At 30.2% G+C, this 12,301-nt stretch overlaps 1 protein-coding gene across 2 annotated transcripts; it reads right to left on the bottom strand.

Moving 5' to 3' along the window:
* Nucleotides 1–5,303: 5,303 nt before the first annotated feature.
* LOC102580175 (ent-kaurenoic acid oxidase 2-like) lies at nt 5,304–11,000 on the bottom strand. Of its 2 annotated transcripts, XM_015305142.1 has the most exons (8): nt 10,752–11,000; nt 10,034–10,517; nt 8,525–8,797; nt 8,016–8,105; nt 7,824–7,902; nt 6,636–6,742; nt 6,196–6,317; nt 5,304–5,501 (listed from the first exon to the last, which is right to left on the bottom strand). In XM_015305142.1, exons 1-8 carry the CDS (start codon nt 10,979–10,981, stop codon nt 5,429–5,431), a joined length of 1,458 nt encoding a protein of 485 aa, XP_015160628.1. In that variant the 5' UTR covers nt 10,982–11,000; the 3' UTR covers nt 5,304–5,428. The 2 variants fall into 2 exon arrangements, with proteins under 2 accessions (XP_015160628.1, XP_006366925.2); XM_006366863.2 differs by lacking the exon at nt 8,525–8,797.
* Nucleotides 11,001–12,301: the final 1,301 nt, after the last annotated feature.

Below are 12,301 nucleotides of genomic sequence, written 5' to 3'. Positions count from 1 at the left end.
TACATAAACAAAAATATTTATGTTAAATAAAATAAAAGTTTTATTTTAAAAAATAAATAACTAAAGCTCACAAAGAAAACTAAAAAAATTAAATAAAGTGAAGGGTAATTTTGTAAACAAACAACTTGTTGTTAAAATTTATCAATATATATTATTTTGAATATAACAAACCAAACACTCAATAAGAAATAATCCCAGCACAACTTATCCCATCATAACTAATCCCAACATAACTTATCCCAACATAACTTATTCCATCATAACTCATTTTCAAACCAAACGACCCCTTAGTCTTTCATGATTTTTTTTCTCAAAAAACTACCCAACTAAGCAGACATAGCTAGTACAGCTACTCACCCAAGTATAGTTCAAAACGGTAAAAAAATGGATAAAATATTCATTAAATCAATTTTTTTAATCAGAAAAAAAAACTCAATTATCATTTATTGCTTAAAGTGGTCATTTGACCACTTTTGATACCAACGAAGTGCATGCATATCCCCTCCTCCCTTTCATTTTTATTTCATTCTCATTTCTTGAAGAATTTAATATGTTTATTTTTTCTCAAATACGATTAATTGAAATATAAAATAAAAATAAAATAATCTTAAAATTTTTCGTGATTGATCTATGATCGATAATTTACAAGGAAACATAAAAAGAAAAAGGAGAAATAGTAATGTTTAGAAAGTAAGAAGAATTCTTTTTTAGAAAAAAACTTCAGGTCGTTGAGGAAGATGAATGGTTGTAATGTATAAATATGTATAAACAACATATATGGATGTATATACATCTTTGATATATAGTTATACATTATAGATATACGATTTTACACTATTTATACAATATCGGTACATTACATATACATATGGTTATTTTTATTGATTTTTTCTTATTACCTGTACAATTACGTAAGAAGACCTTTAAAAAATTACATAACCCAACTAGGGTTTCATTTTCCCTAGCAGATTCTCACTCTCATTCCTCCTTCTCCTTTTTCTCTCACTCTCTCCCTTTCTCTCTCTTAATTTTTTCTCCCTAGGTATAACGATGTGTAGGGATGGCAATGGGGCGGGGCGGTGCGGGGCGAGGTGGGTTTAAGGCTATGTGGGGCGGGGTGGGTTTAAGGTTGTGTGGGGCGGGTCGGATGAAGTGGGTTTTTTTTAAATTAATGTGGGGCGGGGAGGGTATATGTGATTTTATGTGGGTTCAAACTTAATTTTAACTTTTTACATGTTACAAGAGTAATAAAACATTATTTATTAAGATGATTTCTTTAAAGCTACTAAAATATTCAAGATAGTAAATGAAAATGGTTCTTGACCTTTAAAAAATAAAACTTTAAGTCACTATCCTATTAAATCAATCCAACTTAATGAAAAAATGAATTTATTTTTATGAATTTTATTTTTAGTATCAAACATAACTAGAAAAAAAAATATTAAAAAAATTATGCAGGGCGGGTTCATGCGGGGTGGGTCTATGCGGAGCAGGGTGGGGCGGGTTGAAAGTGAAAAGAGTTGCTATGCGGGGTGGGGCGAGGCGGATTAAAATTTTTGCGGGTTAAGCTCAACCCGCACCGCCCCCACCCTACACCGCCCCATTGCCATCCCTAACGATTTGTTCCATCATTATTCAAAAAGCACCTCGTGTGGAATCTCAATTTTTTTTTGAAATATGCTATCAAATTTAATTGGGGTGACACGACGAAAATTTAAAATTTGAATTTGATCCAGGTTCATGTAACCCCGCCATAATGCCATTATTGTAGCTATTGTCAGGCCACTATTGTTCCAAGTTCATGTTCGTCCTAATGGAACCAAAAGTTCATGTTCAGATTTCTTCGATAGTTGCTTGGACCGGAGTCCAAGTTGGCTTGACTTAACCAACTAGTTAGACTTGTTTCTGAAAATATATGTAAATTGACGAGAGATTTCTTGCTAAGACCTTCGGGCATGGAGTCTAGGTTGATAAAACGTATTGTTTATTGTTGTATAGGATGAGGAACTACTGTAGTAGGTAATGTTGACTCCATGACTAGCAAGGGGTATTGTTCTCTGAGGTGGGTTCAAGATTGATAAGGTAGGTGGTGGTCGAGTTGTTTCTCAATTTACGTTATGTGTGTATGTGAACTATTTCACTAGTTTATCCGTATAATAAGTAAGTGAAAAGGGTCGAATGTGAAATGATATCTTGTTGTCAATCTCATGTAATGAACTGGTCTTAATTGTTTGTGGTTTTACAAGTGTAGTTGTGTTTTTTGTGGTTGTGATTGTGTGATGTTTTTGACTCTCGGTTGGCTCGAGTACCACGCCTAGTACAGTTTATTTATTGGCTCGGGTACCACGCCTGGTACAAATAATTGGTTAGTTTTGATACCACGCTTGGCATGAGATATTTATTGATTGGCTTGGGTACCATGCTGGTACATGTTCTATATTGATCAACTCCGATACCACGCTGGTACATGTTCTATATTGATCGACTCAAATACCATGCCGGTACATATTCTATATTGAATGGCTCGGGTACCACACCTGATACATGTTTGATTATTCTTGTGTGTGATTTCATGAGTGAATCAGGTTTATTTATTATGGTGTATTCACCACATGTTGGTCCACGAGTGGCCAAATCGGTGTGTTAAATGATGGATGGTTCTTGTGTGGACCGAAATTGTATGTTAAACACCGTAAATGACATATTAGGGATCTTCAGTTGGTCCGGATTACTTGCGGGAGTATGTTGCACCAGAGGTGAGTTAAATCTAAGGGATAAGTAAGAATTTTGTGGGTGGTCCACTAACTTGGCTGAGAGCCAAGGGCCAGAGCATTGGTAGGGGATTTTTGGAGAGGTGACAAACCGATTAATAAATATTATTGGTAAGCTTGAATTCAAGAATAAAATCGATAAGGTAAGACTATGTCTGATAGAATATATAAGCAGGTTCAGAAAGCCTTCATATGATAGAGAGGTTAGGTTATGACAACATAAGAGGGGGGATGGTTCTTAATGGTGGAGTTGGTAGCGGGATGGGGTAAGATAGTTTGAGACAGAGTGTAGAAGTTCAAATTTAGTATTACTTGATAGTAAGGGTTTTAGTTAAAGGTTTAAGGTTGTATAACTTCAAGTTGTATATTTCTTTCGGAAAAGGGTCAAAATTATCCCTGAACTATGCGAATTAGACCACTTGTACCCTTTGTTATATTTTTGGATAAAAACTGTCTCTGCCATTATCCTAAGAGACCACAAATACCCTCAAGAGCTAACACCCCAAATTTTTAGTGGCATGGCAAGCCACGTGGGACTAATCCTTCCACCTAAGCGTTGCCAACTAGGATTCACTACAAAAGAACTAGACCTTTAGCGGTGACAACAGGCAAGGGGTGTTGGGTGGATGGGACGGGAAAATATATCAATAAACATAAAATGTTACTTATAAAACTTGTTTTTCTTCTTTCATTAAGGAAGTCATTTTCCTCACTTTGAATGAATTTATTTTTCTAGAGGAAATCGTTTCAAATTTTGTCCAACCAAATATGAAAAAAAAAAACATTTTCCAAAAAATAATTTCCTCCATACCAAACATACACATAACATTTTAGTAGTACATTCTATATGTCATCATTTATTTAAGATATTCAAAAAAATTATTTATTTTCTTAAATTTCGTGTCAAATCAAAATCAGACAAATAAAATTAAAACAGAAAGAATAGTAAATATTAGGTGATGAAGGATGAATACCTATAGTAAAGAAGAAAGTAATGAAGAATTACTGAAACCTCAAGCCTGGTCCCAAAATATTGCTACTAAAGGTTATGAGCGATTTTTAGTGGCGATTAACGCTGCAACAACCATTCGTTAGTAAAACCTATTTTTTTAACAAAATAATATGATAATTAATTTTCGGTTGCAACCTAATATTCTAAAATAAATAACTTGGACTATTAACACTAAAAACATCCAATATTATTATGAAAGTCATCAAAATTACTTCTTGATTCAAATCTCCTACTACATAATGCATCATCGTACATTTTATACATTTACATATGATATAAAAATAAAACATATAGTGTCTTCAAACTCCTCCTTAATCGATATCATTTTTGGTTTTTTTAAAACAAAGAAGAAAAAACACACAAATCAGAATTTTTTGTGAAAAAACCTTTAGTGATGATTTTCTGGGATTTTGTGGCGACTGTTGTCGCCGCTAAAGGTCTAGTTCTTTTGTAGTGAATCCTAGTTGGCAACGCTAGGTGGAAGGATTAGTCCCACGTGGCTTGCCATGTCACTAAAAATTTAGGGTGTTAACTCTTGAGGGTATTTGTGGTCTCTTAGGATAACAGCAGGTGCATTTTTTATCCCAAAATGTAACGAAGGGTATAAGTGGTCTATTTCGCATAGTTCAGGGGTAATTTTGAACCTTTTCCGTATTTCTTTTGACTATTTGCATTATTATCTGGTGGATTCGGATCGACCGGTGTTGCCTATCATTATATGCAATTGTAATAATACTACTCTTACTATGTCATTTGGCATAGTCTGGTTGCAGGATCAGTTATGTTTTTTAGGCGAAGACGATGATGTTCTCTGACAACTTCTACTCCTCTTTTCCTTATGATGGGAGTTGTGTCTTATTTTTAGATATTGTGTCTCTAGAAGTTATTGTATTTGTTTAGACTAATTCCTAGGGAGGGTTCTGTATATTGTACCAAAGTATTTTATTTTAATGAAGGATGAGAGTAATTTTGTATTTAAATAAGGTGATAAGTTGATATTTTGTTACTTCCACATTATCAGTTTTAAATCATGTGGTAAAGATTTTTCTATCTAGGTGTCACAGTAGGTGTCCCACGACCCGATGACATGGATTGTGTATATAAAAAAAAGTTGGAGTTGATTTGTGAATCTGAATATTTCATGATCTTTTGTGCCTATTATTTTTACATCATTCGATTATGATTTCTGTAAATTTGAACCTGCATGTTCTCATAAAGATCAATATGTTGATGTTCAATTTTAGTGGTTATTTTTCGATAACCACTAAAAATGATAAATTTATCTAATTATATTATTAAAGTTTGGTGTATCAAAGAAAATTGTGGTCTTTGAAACTCTTTAAACGACATGAGTTGTCAAATACTAGTTAAATGTGCATTAATGAAAGGATTTTTTAAAATTAAAATACAATGACTGAAATCCTAGATAAAAATATTGATAATATCATATGACAAAAGAGAATGGAAGAGGGAGATGGACAAATGAATAACACAAAATATATAAATCAAAACATTTAACTTAATTATTTTCAACGATGGCTTGCATAAAAAAAGGTCATACACGTGGAATCCACATAATAAAGAGCAATGCAAATGGAAAATGATGATATTGTCATTCATATTCATAAGATATGATATGATATCCTTAGAGCTTCTTGAATCTCACAAAACAATTTCTAGGAGGTTCGATTTTGCTCTCTAGATTAACTTGCTCCACCCTGCATCATATAGTAACAATTAAATTGAAATATCATTTGATAGAAAATATTATTATTATTGATATGTTTAAGACCATAAGGTTAAGGGTGCACTCTTTGGTATGAAAGAAAATATTTTTCATGGAAATTTTCCTAAGAAATGTTTTCTTGAAGAAAACAAGTTGATTTCTTACTTATTTTCTAATGTTTGTAAGTTAGCAAAAAAATATTACTCCCTCCTTTCCGTTTTATGTGAGGTAGTTTGACTCGTCACATAATTTAAGAAAGAAAAGAAGACTTTTAGAACTTATGCTACAAAATGAATGATAGAAATTTGTGTAGCTGTAAATCATTTCAGTAAGGGTAAAATATATATCAATATATATCAATAAACATAGAATGTTACTTATAAAACTTGTTTTTCCTCTTTCATTAAGGAAGTCATTTTCCTCACTTTTAATGAATTTATTTTTCTAGAGGAAATCGTTTCAAAATTTTTGTCCAACCAAATATGAAAAAAAAAAAACATTTTTCAAAAAATAATTTCTTCCATACCAAACATACACATAACATTTTAGTACATTCTACATGTCATCATTTATTTAAGATATTCAAAAATATTATTTATTTTCTTAAATTTCGTGTCAAATTAAAATCACATAAATAAAATTAAAACAGAAAGAATAGTAAATATTAGGTGATGAAGGATGAATACCTATAGTAAAGAAGAAAGTAATGAAGAATTACTGAAACCTCAAGCCTGGCCAAATTGGCTCCTGGACACATTTTGGGGCCAACTCCAAAGGGTAGAAAGGAGGCTGGCTTGGGTTCAAGATCCTGTAGAATTTGTCACATTATACTAAAACATCTTTGAAAATTAAATCATTTATGTATAATATAATTAATTACATTAATATTGACTAATAGGTCATTTGATTGCTGATAAGGAAGTGAATTATTCACGTATTAAAAATTAGCATACTGAATATTATTATTGTAGCATTTAGTTATTATGTATAAAATTCAATACGTCGTGTATAATATCTGACGACTAATTTACAATCTTGTGTAACAAATATTGCATAATATTAACCAGCAATCAAATGTCTCGTAAATGGAGAAATTCATAAACAACAATTAAGACATGTCACTTACATCCCATCTTGAAGGATTAAATTCCTTAGGTCTCACATAAGTATGAGGATCCAAATGATAATTCCATGAAAATGTCAAAAACTTCCACCCCTTGGGTATGGTATACCCTGCACAAGATTTATAAGAGGCTCAAGTTAGTAAAATTTTTAAATGGTTACTCTAAGAATATTTCCTACTAAAATTATTTTTCTTTATTTTGTAATAAAACCAAAGTCACATAATTATTTCATTTCCCCAAGAAAAGTCTCATGACCAAAAAATGCACAAGGCCCTAGAAAAGTCCACTTTAAATATTTGACATATTTTCTCCCGTTCATGTTAAATGAATTGTCAGATACAACACATCCTTTAAAGAAAATATTATTTTTCTTTATTTTGTAATAAAACCAAAGTCACATAATTATTTCATTTCCCCAAGAAAAGTCTCATGACCAAAAAATGCACAAGGCCCTAGAAAAGTCCACTTTAAATATTTGACATATTTTCTCCCGTCAATGTTAAATGAATTGTCAGATACAACACACCCTTTAAAGAAAATATTTAAGGATATAAGTTAAAGTTCTCCTAGAAAACGTAAAAAAGTTAAAAACTTCATCAAATGAAGGTAAATATAGAAAATAAATCTCAACAATTTCCTTGAATTTTGAATAATTTATTTATTTTAAATTATGAATTTTTTTTAACAATTCACTTAATATTGACTAGAGGAAGTGTAAGTCCCCCCACCCCAAACCAAAATAGGTCATTGGATTTAAGATGAATTTCAAGGGGTAAAACATCTCAATTTATATGACACACTTTACTTTTAGTTTATCTTAAAAAGAATGTCACCTTTATGTAGTTAGAAAACAATTTCACTTTTAAATTTTCCTTTTATTTTTAATAAAATAATTTATAACTATAAAAATATCTAAAATTTATTTTAGATCATAAATTACAAAAGTCTTCATTAATTTTTAAAAATGTATATCTAGTAAGATAATTCTACATAAATTAAGACAGAGAGTACTATAAAAGATATTCACACTTAAAGACCTTGAAAAAAAAGAAGAAATAGTCAAGTATTTTTTTATGTTTACTACTGAATAAATAAAGTGATTTTAGTAGATAAATTCGTAAAATTAAGTAACTATTTGAGAAATTTATTCGAATAAAATAAGTAGAAAAAAGTTAAGGCAGAGTACTAACCGTTTATGTTAATAGTAGTTCTTGCCTCTCTAAAGAATATTGTTTTGGCCATAGCAATACGTAACGATTCATTAATTACCTTTCAATTTTGAAAAAAAGAGATATAAGAATAATTAATGCATGTTAATTTGTCCAAAATTATTTTATTTTGAACCTTACAAAAATAAAAAAATAAAAAAATTTAACTCTTACGTTACTAAGATACTTCATCTGTTTAATCTCATGGAAATTAAGGCCTTCATTTGAAGGTGATCTTCTCTTTACTATATCCTCTTGTTCCTCCTGTAAAAATAGAAAATTTGTCAAGACATATATTAGGCATGATTTAACTTCTTTTTTTAAAACATTAAAAGACTAAACTACCCCTACAACAAGAATTAGGGTGTGTTCAATACGGAGAAAAATATTTTTCAAAAAGATAAGTGAATTTTCTATCTATTTTCTTGTGTTTAGTATATAAATAAATAAAAATTTATAGATAATCTAGACAAATACTATTGGAGACAGAGACATGGAGGTGGGGGTTGGGTCTACGAGAGTGGGTGTGAAGATGAGCTATATGAGTAGGTGTGACAGAGTAAGAGAGACGTAATCATGAAACTTATTTTTTCTAATTCCAGAAAATTGAAAAATATTTTTATTCGTATTGAACACAACCTTAAAAAAGAATAATAAAAGTAGTGATGACTATATAGGTATACTTTAGCTTTGTTCAAGAAGTGAGGATATTTTTGTAGATACATAATGGCTGTTGATGCAACCAAACCAACAGATTCAAAACCAGCAAATGTATAAGAAACAAGCATTGCAATGATCTTCTCATCATTGAATCCTTTTCCTTGTTCATCATCATCTTGAGTGTCTAACATCATATCTAGTAAAATGTTAGACTTTCCCCTTGTTTTGTTTTTCCCAATCATCACTTTTCTTTCATCTAATATATGTTGATATATCTTAGCCATTGCTCCTCTAGCCTGAAAATTAACATGCATTAAATGTAAATGTTTAATACATTTATAATCTCTTAAATTTGTTAGTCAATTTCATTTAGATATTTAGATTGCAACTTTTGCTTCAATTAAACATTTGAACACGTGATAAAAAAATTTATTAGATACTTTCGATTCAAATTTTAGAAAAAAAAGTTGTATGTTTCCTTAATTACTTGTCCACGTTTCCTTTTTTAGTTGTCCCTAATTACTTGTCCATTTTGACAAATCAAGAAATGACAAATTTTTACATACTATACCCTCAATTAATTACTTTGAAATAAGTAGAACTTCTTGAAAATCTTAAATTTTTAATTCATCCACTTCATAATTAATAGGGGTAAAATGATAAACTCACTATGTCAATTATTGTTTTCTTAATAAGTCTGTCAATTCAAAAATGGACAAATGATTAGAGACAGAGGGAGTACTAATTATATAAATAAGTTGATCAATAAAAATTTGTCATCTATTTTAGTTATACGCATTAATATTAGACTTAAAAAGACGTAATACGTCAAACATGTTTCAATTGATTAAATAAGATGACAAACTGGTTTACTTAACTACCTAATACACATTTAAGAGCACATGCAAAAGTATTTTCAAAATTTTGAACACTTTACCATGTATTTGGATTTTTAATTGGAACGTAACATAATCTTGTGGTGAGAGTTTCAAATATGTCATTTGGCTTAAAAAAGTATCTCACCCATTTTTTCGCCCCTCAATATCAACCCAACTAAAAAAAGGGGAAGTTATCTATTAAAGTCATGTGATATTTTTGAAAAAAATAATTTTAACAATTGATTTAAAAGATTTTTTTTTAAAATTAAGTAAATATAAGTTCGTTAACAAAAAATGATAAGTATGCTCTATTTGTTAGATGACGAGAGTAGATAGGATGACGAGAGTAGATAGGAACCACAGTAGAAGTTTTCTCCACCGCAAATCAGTAAGAATTTTGTACTATTAAATCATCTCACTGTGAAAATACATATGGAAATTAATTCTCACTGAAATAATGAGAAATTTCCTAATTTTTCCGTATGAAAAAAATATTATTATTTTTCCTGCCGATTCAATCAAAATATCTATGAAAATAGATGTCACTAAACATTTTTCAGTGGAATAACAGCGAATTTTTAGTATTACCACTTTTTTAATGAGATGGATATCAGATCTAGCTAGAAGCAATTTATAATAAGAATATTTTCTTACCTTCAATCCCCTATTGTAAGAAGATCCTGGTATATTAAAGGGCAAACCATGACAACCACGAATAAGATAAATAGTCTCTTCAAAGAGAACATCAACCAAATCATGATCAACTCCATCACCTATAAGAATTCTCATTAACACTTCAAATGTTGGCCTTTTCATTGCTAAGAGGATATCAATTGGTTCTTCCATGGCAACCAATTTCTCAAATGATTTTTTCACAATTTCATTTGCAAAATCAAAGTAATTTGATGATAATGATATGTCACTTTTTATTGGTGTTGTTAGTCTATGTAGACGCTTGCTTTCTTCTTTTGTAAATCCACCAACTTGAACTTGTCCTAGTATTTTTAAGATATATTTTGGCATACCTCTATCAAAATTATCATCATCCATAAATATTTTTCTACTTGTTTCAACTTTTGTGATGATAATGCTTGGCTTACCAAACATGAATGCCTTGTACATCCCTCCATCCCCAAACCTACAAAAAAAAGTGTTTAGTTTATAGTTCAAGAGATTAATGGACTAGAGAAAAAAATATATGATTATAAATAGATTCTCACTGAGATAGCGAGAAATTTCCTAATTTATTCGTATGAAAATATTAATATTTTTTCTTTTCTCACTACTTCAATCAATATTAATAATAAACCATTTTCTCATGTATGGAAAATTGCAAGCATTTTATGTAGAAGAATTATGTGAGAAACTTTACCTAGTAACAAAGTAGGAGACAAATGAGCCAAGATTACCATCTTTGAAACTTTGGAAGAAAAAAAGCATGTTCCCTACTAATGGCCAGCCCATGTCACCAGGAGGCAACTCACATTTCTTTGAACTAAATTTCATTGTAAAAAACCATCCATTTGCTCTCTTTAGGACACTGATTAGGGTTAAAATCCCTATTGCCAAACTTGTGTATAATAACACTAAATTGTACTCCATTTTTGCTTTTTGAAGCCAATAATTAATTGTGTGAGTTAGTTATCAATATATAGACTTTGAGGTCTCTATATATTTACTATTACACCCACCACTTTATTACCCCTCAGTCCACTATTGTTTGTCAGGGTAAAGTCATGCACAATCTTTAAGAAAAATTTAATATAAGGTGTAATTTGACCAATATAACCCTACTATCAATCATTATTAAAATGGTTTATACTTTTTAAAAACGATAAAAACAACTTTTTTCACATTAAAGTAGTCTTGTAACTTTAAAATGGCTACTTTTTGAAACTAGTAGTTACGTAGTTATTAAGGGCAAAATTGGAAAAAAGTGACTAATTGTTTCTTGATTGTTTAAATTGACAATTAATTTTGGACAACTATTTTCAGTATACCTGACAAACATAGTGGACGAAGGGAGTATTATTATTATTATTATTATTACTAGTAAAATTACCCGCGCTTCGCGCGGGAATTTAATAGTATCATGGAATTTATAAAATAATACTTAAATCCTATCCGTCATTAAAACTAAAAAATTATATTATCTTACATATAAAATTACGTAGTAACAAACATTAATAATGTAAAGGAAAATGAAAATTATTACATCTTATCATTTATTCTTAATAACATAAACATAAATTAATGACTGTAAAATTTAAACCAGGATCTGTAACATAAGCAATGGGCAATGGTGTCAGTAAGCCACCCAATAGGAGCAAAGTAAACAAATATTTAATTGTGAAGAAGAAGAAGAAGAGATTCAGAATTTTAGTTGTTTTAAACTGAGAGAAAACCCCTCTATTTATAGAGAACAAAGGGTAGTGTGAACAAATGTTTATTGTGCTTTATCATAAAAGGGTAGTGTGAACAAATGTTTATTGTGTTTTATCAGAAAGGTTACAACTATTTAGGAAAGTTGCAACCCTTCGGAAAGGTCACAACCTTTCATAAAAGTCAGAACTTTTCATAAAAGTCGCAACTCTTCATTAAAGTCGCAACTTTTCAATAAAAGTCACAATTTTTCATAAAAGTCGCAACTCTTCATTAAAGTCGCAACTTTTCATAAAAGTCATAACTTTTCATAAATTTCACAACTTTTCATAAAAGGGAAAGACTAGTTAAAGTAAAAAAATTTCATAAAAGTCACAATTTTTCATAAATGTCCCAACTTTTCATGAAAGGGGAAGACTAGTTTTGAAAATAAATAAATTAAAAGAAAATTCTGGTTTATAGTGGCGCTACGTAGGCGGGTCTAAGGTTCTATGTTTTATATATATATATATATATACTAGTAAAGAAAGCCCGGGCAGT

Source organism: Solanum tuberosum, unplaced genomic scaffold, assembly GCF_000226075.1.
Source record: "Solanum tuberosum cultivar DM 1-3 516 R44 unplaced genomic scaffold, SolTub_3.0 scf00681, whole genome shotgun sequence".
Taxonomy (NCBI): Eukaryota; Viridiplantae; Streptophyta; class Magnoliopsida; order Solanales; family Solanaceae; genus Solanum; species Solanum tuberosum.
This window is presented reverse-complemented; position numbering and strand designations above follow the sequence as displayed.